The sequence below is a fragment of the Cervus elaphus genome, chromosome X (assembly GCF_910594005.1).
Source record: "Cervus elaphus chromosome X, mCerEla1.1, whole genome shotgun sequence".
Lineage (NCBI taxonomy): Eukaryota > Metazoa > Chordata > Mammalia > Artiodactyla > Cervidae > Cervus > Cervus elaphus.
The window spans coordinates 77,764,231-77,775,492 of record NC_057848.1 but is presented as its reverse complement, the minus strand read 5'-3'; the positions used below and the strand labels follow the sequence as shown (position 1 = coordinate 77,775,492).

The 11,262-nt window shown below is 53.0% G+C and overlaps 2 protein-coding genes across 2 annotated transcripts; one reads left to right on the top strand and one right to left on the bottom strand.

Moving 5' to 3' along the window:
• The first annotated feature begins 333 nt into the window (after positions 1-333).
• LOC122689949 (EOLA-like protein) lies at positions 334-3,917 on the top strand. Its single transcript, XM_043896799.1, has 3 exons — positions 334-586; positions 1,296-1,398; positions 3,850-3,917. Exons 1-3 carry the CDS (start codon positions 334-336, stop codon positions 3,860-3,862), a joined length of 369 nt encoding a protein of 122 aa, XP_043752734.1. The 3' UTR covers positions 3,863-3,917.
• Positions 2,566-4,210, bottom strand: LOC122689948 (heat shock transcription factor, X-linked member 3-like). Its single transcript, XM_043896798.1, has 2 exons — positions 3,663-4,210; positions 2,566-3,271 (listed from the first exon to the last, which is right to left on the bottom strand). Exons 1-2 carry the CDS (start codon positions 4,170-4,172, stop codon positions 2,678-2,680), a joined length of 1,104 nt encoding a protein of 367 aa, XP_043752733.1. The 5' UTR covers positions 4,173-4,210; the 3' UTR covers positions 2,566-2,677.
• Positions 4,211-11,262: the final 7,052 nt, after the last annotated feature.

Sequence of the window (11,262 nt, the reverse complement as noted above, 5' to 3'; positions counted from 1 at the left end):
TTATGGCAGAATTCAGGGCAAGGACAAGTGAGGGAGGGAGCAAAGTGAAAGGGAGAGGGCTGGTGGTCCAGGAACCCACCAGGCCATGGACTTCATGTGATTAATGGGTCCTCTTGATCAGCAACCCCCTATCAGTGGACCACATGGAGATGGATGGAAGGAGTCAGCCCTCTCTGACCCTCCGCATTCTGTGTCAGCAGGCTTGGAGGATGCTTAGGCATGTGGGGCTGAGGTCCAGACCAGGACTGTGAACTTGGAGATCATTGTGTCAGGCTTTCGGCCTTTGTGGTTCTGTTTCTGCAACCACACATGAGGCCCTGGGAGTCCTGGGGGATGAAGTTTGGCTGTCTGTCCTTTGGAAAGCCTTATGTGGGTATTGTCTTAAATGGTGTCAAGACCCTGGAAACGTGGTGGTGGCCCGTGCTATGTGGCCACTGCCACTGTGCCCTGGCCATCCACATCGCACACTGGGACTCTGAAGACTCGGCCTGGTGGGAGATGCTGGAGCAGAGGCTTGGGATGAGCCCCGCCCAGACCCAGGCCTTGCTGCAGGACAGGGACAAGTTCAGCTGTGGAGTGATCGTGGGCAAGTGACACCCTGCCCCGCGCTGCCTATACGGCCGTGATGCTGCCCTAGACCCCAGCTGGGTTGTGCTTGTTTGTTTTCTATTGAACCAGTTGGTGGGGTAGGTGGGGCTGAGGTTTCTTCAGAGGAGTGGTGAGGGTCCTTTGGCTGGGAGATGGCGGCCCGAAGTGCCTACCACCTCTCTGGGCCTCAGTCCCTGTTCGTGCTCTGAGGCACAGGCACAAACAGCTCTGCACGTGGCACTTGTCTCTGTGTGTGTCCCCATACGTGTCAGTGTGCCTGGCAGAGACCATGAGAGGCAGGAAAGCACCTAGCCTGGGTTCCATACCCCCACTGCCTGCAGCAAGTCCCCTGACTCCCAGGGGTGAGGCCGCACAGCAACACCTGTCTGCTGGTAAATCCCTTAGGGACCTGATGTCTGTGGGCCCCCGCTGGGGCCCTCCTGCTCTGTCCTCGTGGCCTGCAGTAGGCAGACTGAGAGCTGCCTATGGCCTGGTGGGTTCGTGGAGCACCAGTCCTCTCCCTTTCATTTCTCACCCTCCCTCACTTGGCCTCACCCCGAGTTCTCTTTGCTGAGGTGAGCCCCTCCAAAATGCTCAGCCAGAGGACCCAGTTCACCTCGGGTTCCCTCCATGATATGGTGTTAGTCTCAAGCAGGTGCAACTTTGAATGACCTTGTTCTCATTCTGTGTCCTGTCTTTGCACACAGGTCTCGTGGTCATTGGGGGCACTTTGCTGTGTCCCAAAAACCTAGATCCTGACCAGGTGGAGGAGCTGGAGAATCAAGGCCTGCTACCCGACCTGCAAGAGAAGTAACATGACTGCTCGCCAACCGCCACTGGCTGTTGCAGCCCATCCCAGGGGGCGGGGAGGGGGGAAAGACAGCTTCCAGGTGGACATCTCTGAGCACCTGATCCTCTTTTGGCAGGAGGCCTGTCCAGACTGGACTCTTGAGAGGAAAGCGACCAAGAGACCGGCACGTGCTGATACCATGCAGTTACTGCCGCGCTCTGGACTTGCCCATCTGATTCTGTCTGAATCAGCCCCACGCTGTGGTGCCCACTTGGCGCGGGGCCAGGGGCAGGGACTCCCCTCACAGGATGCTGCTCTGGACTCAGCAAAAGACTCCGGGACTTTGACCTTTATGAAATGATGGCGTTGCCACTCGTTTTGGCCCTGCTGGGTCTGTGTGGTTGAGAGAAATGTGTTGTTAGGAAACCAGTTAATGTTTTTCCCTCTCTGTTCTGGTCCAATCTCCCTGATGTTGCAACAGTGTCCCAGGGGTGACAGAGTAAGGCTGGGGGCAGGGCTGTGCACTGGCAGGCACAGAGGCCCGCAGGCCCAGAAACAGGCCGCGGTTTATCCTTGCACATGACCCTTGTCCTATTGTAAAGTGTCCCTTGGCTGTCAAACTGTGTGTGTTGGACGCAGTGCCTGGCCACCTCACATCCAAAGACAGGCTCCTAAGTACAGCTGTGAGGGCAGAGTGACAAGGGCTGGTGTTCACTTGTTGAAACCTTGTACTTGTCTTTGGGTTTGGGGTAATGTGTTTGCAAGGCGCTTGATGGTTGGAGTGACCCTGCTTTCCAGTCAGCCTCTTGGTGGGGGGGGCCTGGATCAGGAGCTGGGATGCTCAGCTGCTGATCAGAAACTTGTGGCACCATCGGGATACCCAGGAAGAGCCCCTTCTGCTGCAGGGTGCATGACTCACGGAAGGTGACACCCCCAAGGTCAGGAGCCCAGCTGGGCCATCTGCTGAGTGACAGGAAAGGCCCAGGGACCAGTCCACCCTGCGTTCACCTCAGCGCTCAGCTCATGGGTCAGATCCTTGGATGAGCCTGTGAAATGCTGCTGTTTCAGATGAAAAGAGACCATGGGGACTGAACTGAAACCTGTCTGGTGCATGGGCTTCCAGCCTCATCTGGCTCACCCTGTGCCATGTGTGAATACAAAGGGCAGATAGAAAGAACACAGGTTTGCAGTTCTCACTTGATTGTTTATTTACTCCAGTGGAGTTTTGCTTTATTAGAGCCAGAAATCTATTCTTGATTACAAGAGAGTGCTTTTGAGTGTTCCTAGGGATCTGGCAGCTCAGGGATTGGGCTTTTTCTTGGCCTGCTCACAGAGGGTGCACTTATAATCTGAGGAATCTCCCTGCTCCTCCTCTGACTCAGGGGCCTCATCTGGGGCCATGACTAAAAGGCCCGCCATCAGGATGGAGTAACAAGTGTTGTACAAAGTCATCACTGATTCATAATCTGGGTACACTGGGGGGCTCTCAGGCCGTTCCCCTGGGCTGTCCCTTCCAGCAGTAGCTGGGGGCACAGATGTGGCACTGTTGGATGGGCCTTCTCCACTGGGGCCACCCTGCTCACTGGGGAGATGGTTTCCCCCAGCCTGGCTGGCTACACTACCCATAGACCAAAGGTCAGAAAACACAAATGAGCACTGGCTGGGGGTTCTGCAAGCAGTGGGCATTCCCTTCTGGACTTTGTTGCCAGCCTCTTGGGTGAACTCGTTGTGGTGGAGTCGGGGAGAGTGTCTGGTCGCCATCACTCGCTTCTTTCTCTTTGGGGTCGCTGTTGTTCCAGTGGCAGGCTGAGAAGTTGTTCTGGGGTTGCCTTTCCTCTGTATGTTCTGCAGGAGGAGAGGCTTGTCTCTCTGAAAATTGGAGTTGCGATAGATCTGAAAGGAAATGAATCACTTTAGCCACGAGAGGGGAGAAGAGCCCTTCCTTGCCACACTCTCCCCACAACCATCGGGTCATGCCTATGTATGGAGACAAGGTCTCTTCATTCCTGGCAGGTTATGAGGCCCTGGAATGTCACTCCCTAGAGCTCCCCCGGGGCCATCCTTGCTTGAGGTGTTCCCGACCCTCCCTGACATCAAGTGGCCCCTCAGGATCTGGCATCACCACTGAAGATCCTAAGGGGGGGTGGTGGCGGGATACGACAGACCCTGTGTTCTCCTCTTTCCTTAACCACTCTCTCATGAGAACAACATTCTCCTGGGAAATGAAACCCATCAGCACTCAGCTCATCTAGTCTAGTCTCCCCGGAAGGGCATTCTACATTACCATCATCTTCTTTCTTCCTGCAGAGCGACCTGAAGGGTGGATTTTTCTGAACCCGTACAGGTTCAGTTCACGAATGAAGCTCTTTATGCTGTCTGTCTCGCAGATCTGATCCACGCCTCTGCGCTGGAGGACCTCCATCTGGAAGAGATCTGCCTCGATGACCACCGTGTCTCCCTTATCATTCCAGTGCACAGAGGTGAAGGTCGCATCCTCCACGATCCTCCAGAGCTTCCTGGGGAAGGACAGCCCAAAGCTGGCGTTGTTCTCATCCTCGTTGCCCATTTCTGGGTTTGGGCCCTGTGGGGGCAGATTGTCATGGAGGCCTGGATCTGGGCTCTCAGGTTGGTCACCCTGCTTTTCCAAAGCCTCCCCTGAATCCACATTTGGATCTGGGGAGGAATCACGGGGGTCCCCTGCTGAGGGCTCCCCATCAGTTGATGGGGCCAGCAGCGCTGCCTGTGCCTCATGGGAACTCTGACTAGCCATTGAACCAATCGAGCTCAGGAGCATTATCTACCCAAGCAGTGAATGCTCAGGGAAAACAGGCCTCAGACCAGGGTCGGGGTGCCCCATAAATACTGTCTGGAGATTCTAGAATCTGAGTCATGGGACAGGCAGCCAATTAGGGGGTCAGCTTCCTTATTGTTTCATGATGTCACAGAGGTGATGTGGAGAGGCAGCCCTGGCTCAGTGTGGGGGAGGGGGGCATGGGGATGGAGGTGGGCTCCCCAGCTTGTCTCTTGTCTGAAAGTACAGAAAAGTTTGTTTCAGGTTGCCTGCAAAGGCTCCCATCTGCTGCCAGGTGCCTTGTTTCAGGGGTCCAGGCCCTGGATGGGTTGACAAATGCGCCCCTGGCTCCACTGCCCTAACAATGTGCAGACCTGTGGCTGGCCTTTGCTGAAGGTCCAGGCCATGGCAAGTCCTGGGTCTACGAACACCAAGGGAGAACCCAGGGGTCAGATGGGACCTTGGTGACTGTCCCTTCCAGAAGATGGGATCCATAGTGGGCTGATTGGCCTTGCCCGAGTTGGTGGCCCCTCCATCCTTCCCCCTCTTCTGGCTTTATTGTCTTCCAGCTGGCTGTTGCTGGTTGGCCAGTCCCGCTCAGTTGGCCCCAAAGTCAGAGTCCTGTTGTCCTGCCCCCACCGACCCCCAGGTCGAGCTCTCCCCAGAGTAGGGCTGTGCTCAAGCACAGTGGGAGCGACCTCATATTCCACTTGACTGTTCCCAAGCACCTGAGACACAAAATCCGCAGGATGCTGTGTGGGACTGCAAAGCCAGGCGTCCACTGAGCTTGCAGTCTCCCGAGGTCTGCCCACCCCCAGATGGCATCCCACTGCAGATCACATGCTGTTGTCTTCAGTTTCCAATTTTTCCATAAACACCACTCTGGTGGCCCTAGAGTGTTCACTTTGGGAACACCTGCGTGTGCTTTTCCCCTCCCCAGAGCCCAGATTCAGACTCCTTGGTGGCTGCTTTGAAAGCCCTGTTTCCTTTTGTCAGTGGGGTGCTTGGGCTTCTGCTACCTGCAGTCCTGGCTGCCCACGTCCAACTTGAGTCTATTTGGATAACTAACCTTTGAAGTACTTGATTGGGGGCTCAAGGTACAGCCTGTTCTGTTGAAAACAAGCACTTCACTGGTCCTCTTCAAGGCCAGCTCTGATCTTCCCTGCCCCCGCCCCTCTCCTAACCTCCACTGTGGACCTGTTCTCGGTTACCCAGATGGCAGGTCCATGAAATGATTTTGTTGGCTTATGGGTTAGGCACTTTTCAAGGGCCCTCCTTTACACACACTCACTCCCAGGGACATGTCTGACTTGTTGAGCTAGATGTGACCAAAGGAAACCCCCGTCTAACTGTATTTGAAAAAGGATGAGAGCCTGGGTGCAGGACTGGATGAAACCCAAGTGAGAATCAGCAGTCTTCACTGCACATAAACAGTAGAGCAGTGGGTTTGGAGATGCGTGTTCTCTGGGACTTCTGGGCCACTGTTCTTGAAAATCACCATGTGGGAAACAGACTGGCACCTTGGAAAGGCCCGTATTCAAGGACCCTAGGACACTGTCTCCCAGTTCTGCCAATAGCAGGGTCATTTTCCCTCTGTGAGGGCCAGTCCCTGGTGTCTTAAAGGGGAGAGCTAAGAGGGTGTGGAAGAAGCTCTCCCAGGGTCCTTTCTGCCTAAGGACTGGCGGCCTGGATGAGCTCCAGGCTTCAACTTGGGCTTCCCCTGGCCTTTCTTCAGTTCCTCTGACTGGGATATGACTCTGGAGGCTGTGAATGTCAGTGAGGGTCCCTGGTGACTCCTCCAAAGGGAACAGAAGGTCATGGCATCTGCGGGCAGCCTGGCTAGGTGGCCTTTCTTGCCCCTTCCATGCTCGGGGTCCCTCCTCGCCCCCTGGGTCTTGACGGAGCTGGCTTTTTTGGTCCCACTCCTCCAGGCACCACCCGGGCCCTGGCAGTGGGTTTGTGTGGCACCAAGGGGGTCTTTGTCAGCCATGGCTCAGACACTTGTGTAGTGCACACACAAGCCCTCATGATGCCCAGTTCAGTTCAGTTCAGTCGCTCAGTCGTGTCCGACTCTTTGCGACCCCATGAATCGCAGCACGCCAGGCCTCCCTGTCCATCACAAACTCCCGGAGTTTACTCAAACTCGTGCCCATCAAGTCGGTGATGCCATCCAGCCATCTCATCCTTTGCCGTCCCCTTCTCCTCCTGTCCCCAATCCCTCCCAGCATCAGGGTCTTTTCCAACGAGTCAACTCTTCGCATGAGGTGGCCAAAGTACTGGAGTTTCAGCTTCAGCATCAGTCCTTCCAATGAACACTCAGGACTTATCTCCTTCAGGATGGACTGGTTGGATCTCCTTGCAGTCCGAGGGACTCTTAAGTGTCTTCTCCAACACCATGATGCCCAAGACCTGCCTTTCTCAGCCTCACTCTCCTGCCCATGTGCTGGGTGTCCCTGCCCTGGTTTCCCCAGACCAGAGGCCCTCCAGCTGCTCCCCTCCCTCGCTGCTGTTGGGGAGACCTGGAACCTCAGTGGTCTGCCTCTGTTCCCTTCTCTCCCATATCAGAGGAGGGTCCTGTACGGGCCTTATCCCCGTGGCCACTGGGACCATACAGTCAGGTCCTCCATCCCCCCACTCAGTGAGGAGCTGGTCAGCCTTGCAGGTTCAGTTGGGCAGGAAGCCCCGTGGCAGCAGCAGGGACAGGGCATCACCCTCATGTGGGAGACACTGGGACTGGATAGAGATGCTGGCCCCTGGCAGAGTCAGTTCTCAGCAAATCACAGAGCAACCCCACAGTGCTTCTGATTCTCCTTGTCCCCTTTCTTACACAGGCCTCCTTTCTGTCACCTCAGAGACATCATGGAGCACTGAGAAGAGGAAGATGTGAGAAGGCAGAAAGTCGAGCCATGGCCTGGGGTGGGCAGGAAGGGTGGGGTCTCCAGAGGAATTGAGACCAGGGCTCTGAGCCAACCCTGGCCCTCACTAGCATGTGGTGTTGGGAAGAAGCCCAAGCCCCGTGGCCTCAGTTCTTCATCTGGGAGGCGAGCGGGTGTGAGGAGCCCTGTGTGTTGGGCTGCAGGATGCGCGTGAGGGATGAGACAGAGCTCGCAGGGCTGGGGAGCTATTGGTCCTGTGATGACAGGACAGGAATTTCTCACACTGTTGTCCCCAGACACTCCTCCGCTCTCCACTGGATGGGGTTGGCTGTTTTGTTGTCCAGGGTGGGTCAGAGAATATTCACCTCAATAGGATGTGGAATTCCTAATTAACCAAACAAGATGTTTCATAAATAAAACTAAGAAACTTTTCTAGTTAGGCCACAGTGGACCATAGTGTCACTTGCTCAATTACGTCTGACTCTGCAACTCCATTGACAGTAGCTTGCCAGGCTCCTCTGTCCATGGAATTCTCCAGGCAAGAATACTCGAGTGTGTTGCCATACTCTTCTCCAGGGGGATCTTCCTGACCCAGGGGTTGAACCCAGGTCTCCCACAATGCAAGCAAATTCTTCATTGTATGGGCTACCTGGACAGGCCCATTTCCAGTTAGAGGACCTGTGAAGTTTGGGTGTGGAGCAGTGTTCCTGCAGGAGTCAAGCTGGTCCAGAAAATAGCAGAAAGAACCACTCTTTGCCTGTCTCCCAGCTGGCTTTCCATTCAAACTCCTTTTTTTCCCATTATTGCATTGCCAATAAATGTTGAGACTTTGATTACAATGTCCTTTACAATGAAGATAATTAAAAGCTAGTTAACACCTTGAGTTTTGGGTCCCTGGGACCAGGAAAGAGAGGATGGATTTCTGGGCATCACTTCAAGGGAGTGTGACAGCAGTTCTGCAGGATTTCTAGCAGATATGGGGTAGAAAACACCTACTCTGTCCCTGTAGTCAGCAGCAATGTGACAAGAGCCAGGACTCCTTCCATCCTGCAGCAGAGAGAGACCTCTCTGGGGTTTATCCAAGATCCAAAAGGACACCTTATAGCAATGTCCCATTTCCCCTCACTCCCATGATGCACCTCATGTGACTGTGGCTCCTAGACCATCGCTCTAGGTGTGGGGGTGTCCTGCTTCTCCCAGTGTCCCCACTGCTAACACAGGGCATTTCATGGAGCAGAGGCTCCATAAAAGTCTTTGGAATAAATGAGCCAGTGAGGAGGGGGCTGCTTGACTCAGATTAACTGCTACTTCCATTGATAACCCAGGAAAATCCAAATAAACCAAGATCCCTTAGCTGTACAAAATGACACATAAAAAGTATAACAAGCAATAATTCACTACTATTACTTTTTATTTTCTAATTCTTCCATGAATTATATCACTGCTAAATAAATTCGCATTTCTAAAATTGCTCTAATTATAATTCCATATTATCTTGTGCAGGACCATGAAATAAAATGAAAGTGTTCCCAGTCTGTTTTACCAAACAGGAAAACTTTTTTTTTTTAATTTGATTATTTATTTTACTTTACAAGATTGTATTGGTTTTGCCATACATTGACTTGAATCTGCCATGGGTGTACATGTGTCCCCCATCCTCAACCCCCTCCCACCTCCCTCCCCATCCCATCCCTCTGGGTCAACCCAGTGCACCAGCCTTGAGTACCCTGTCTCATGCATCAAGCCTGGACTGGTGATTCGTTTCACACATGATAATTTACACGTTTCAATGCCATTCTCCCATATCATCCTGCCCTCGCCCTCTCCCACAGAGTCCAAAAGACTGTTCTATACATCTGTGTCTCTTTTTCTGTCTCACATACAGGGTTATCATTACTGAAAGTTTGTTGCTGAACCCTGGGAAAGACACCTGGATTCTTGGCCTCTGGAGAAGAATTCAATCCAGGGCCAGAGATGATGCTTGATTGCTCAGAGCTTTTGTGCAATAAAGTTTATTAAAGCATAAAAGGGATAGAGAAAGCTTCTGACATAGACATCAGAAGGGGGCAGAAAGAGTACCCCCTTGCTAGTGTTAGCAATGGAATTATATACTCTTTAATTAGTTATTACAGTGAATCAAAAGAATGTCTGGAGGTTGTAAAAACCTCACTAGACCCAACTCCCATAATTCACACCTTAAGATAACAGGATTAGCCAGAAGGCTTTTTCCAGAGACTGTCCTCAAGCAGGATACATTATTGTTATATAATCCCAAGGAATGTAGAGGGATAAAAAAGTTTGTCATTTCTTCCTCCTTGAGAATTCCAGACCTCTCTCTCCTTTGGGACCCATAGACTTCTTATCAACCTGCCTAGGAAAGGACTTTCTCATTACCATCTTTCTAAATTCCATATATATGTGTTAGTATACTGGATTGGTGTTTTTCTTTCTGCCTTACTTCACTCTGTATGATAGGCTCCAGTTTCATCCACCTCAGTGGAACTGATTCAAATGTATCCTTTTTAATGGCTGAGTAATATTCCATTGTGTATATGTACCACAGCTTTCTTATCCATTTATCTGCTGTTGGACTTCTAGGTTGCTTCCATGTCCTGGCTATCATAAACAGTGCCGTGATGAACACTGGGGTACACGTGTCTCTTTCAATTCTGGTTTCCCCAGTGTGTATGCCCAGCAGTGGGATTGCTGGATCATATGGCAAACAAGAAAACTCTTGTTCTTGAACTGGATAAGTACAAACACAGTGTGATCAGCACCAATGACATAGTTAGATACTGGAATGCATTGTCTTCCATAAAAAGGAATAACATGTGAGAAATTCCTAAAGAAAACAGAGATGAGTCTCCATGTCATTGTAGAGAACAGGAACACGAAGATGCCACACACCGGGTTTCCCCAACGGGCCCAGACTCTCACTGCTGAGAAGGCTGACTGCTCCCTCTTCAGTCACAGAGGGAAGGATCAGCCTCCCTTCCTGCCCTCAGGACAAGCTGCTGGACGTGGGCCTGGAAGGAGCCTGGTTGCTGCTCTGGCTCAGAGTCCCCCTTCCTCTTCCCTCGCAGCCTCTGCAGAGGGGCTGAAAGTATCTGGGACCCTTCAACTGACTCTGTCCGGATAATCCAGGACTTTCAACTTGCTGGTCTCCACATAGGCCCAGGGACCCCATAGGAACTTGTAGCGAGGAGGGTCGCAATCAGGCACCTGCCGGTACACTCCAGGGAACCCTCACACCTACACATGGGTCAGCAGCTCCCTGGGCTCACCATAGATAAAGTGCTCCCTACCAGGACACACCCCCATCTTGCTGAGTGCTCCACAGACCTGCTCCTCAGGGGCACACTTGTCCTCCACAGTGATCAGGCAGAGGATCACCACCAGGATGCCAGCCATGGGCAACCTCTGCCCTTCCCTCAGCATGTCATTGAGGGTGAGGCCCAGGGTGGGGACCAGGATATAGGTGTGCTCACTGGGGCCCACCTCCTTCACCTCCAAACCAAAGACCAGTTGCAGGTACTCTGAGACTTGATCAAGGACCGCCAGGAAGTGGTCCTGGTAATCTTGGAGGACACTATTCAGCACTTCTGCCTCTGTGATTGGCTCCTTGGCAAGATACCTGCTGAGCAGGAATTGCCCCAGCTCATTCTTCTTCACCCATAGTGCATCTTGGAGGGAAGATCTGGTGTCTTCCTGGTCACGCAAGGTGCTTGGCACTTCATCTTGCCTGATGAATTCATAGTCTTCATATTGGCTCCCCAGAGTGGCAGCCATGGCAGTGGGAGAGGGGCAGACACCCAGAGGGCTCTGGGGGAGACTGGCTGTTGCAGCAGCAGCCACCTCCTCCAGGGTGCCCCAGACCAGGAGAGAGGAGGAAAAGGAAGCTGCATTTCCTTCCTCCACCTGCTCAACCTCCTCCTTCTCCAACTCCTCCTCCTCCACCTCACCCCAAAAGAAGTGTGCCTCCATCAGACCCTCATTCTTTCTTGGATCATGAAAGACTCTCTCAGGCTGGCGGAGCTCATGCACCCCATGCAGGATGACTGGGGTTGAACTGCAGACAGGAATGAGGAAGGGGGACAGATGGGGACCCCTGGCCTGTGGGAGAGGGGGATTGTGAGTGGCCTCGGCTGAGAAACCCACCCTGGGCAGTCTGACTCGGGCCACTTATAGGTCTCCTTTCGAGGGGCGCTCTCGGGCCT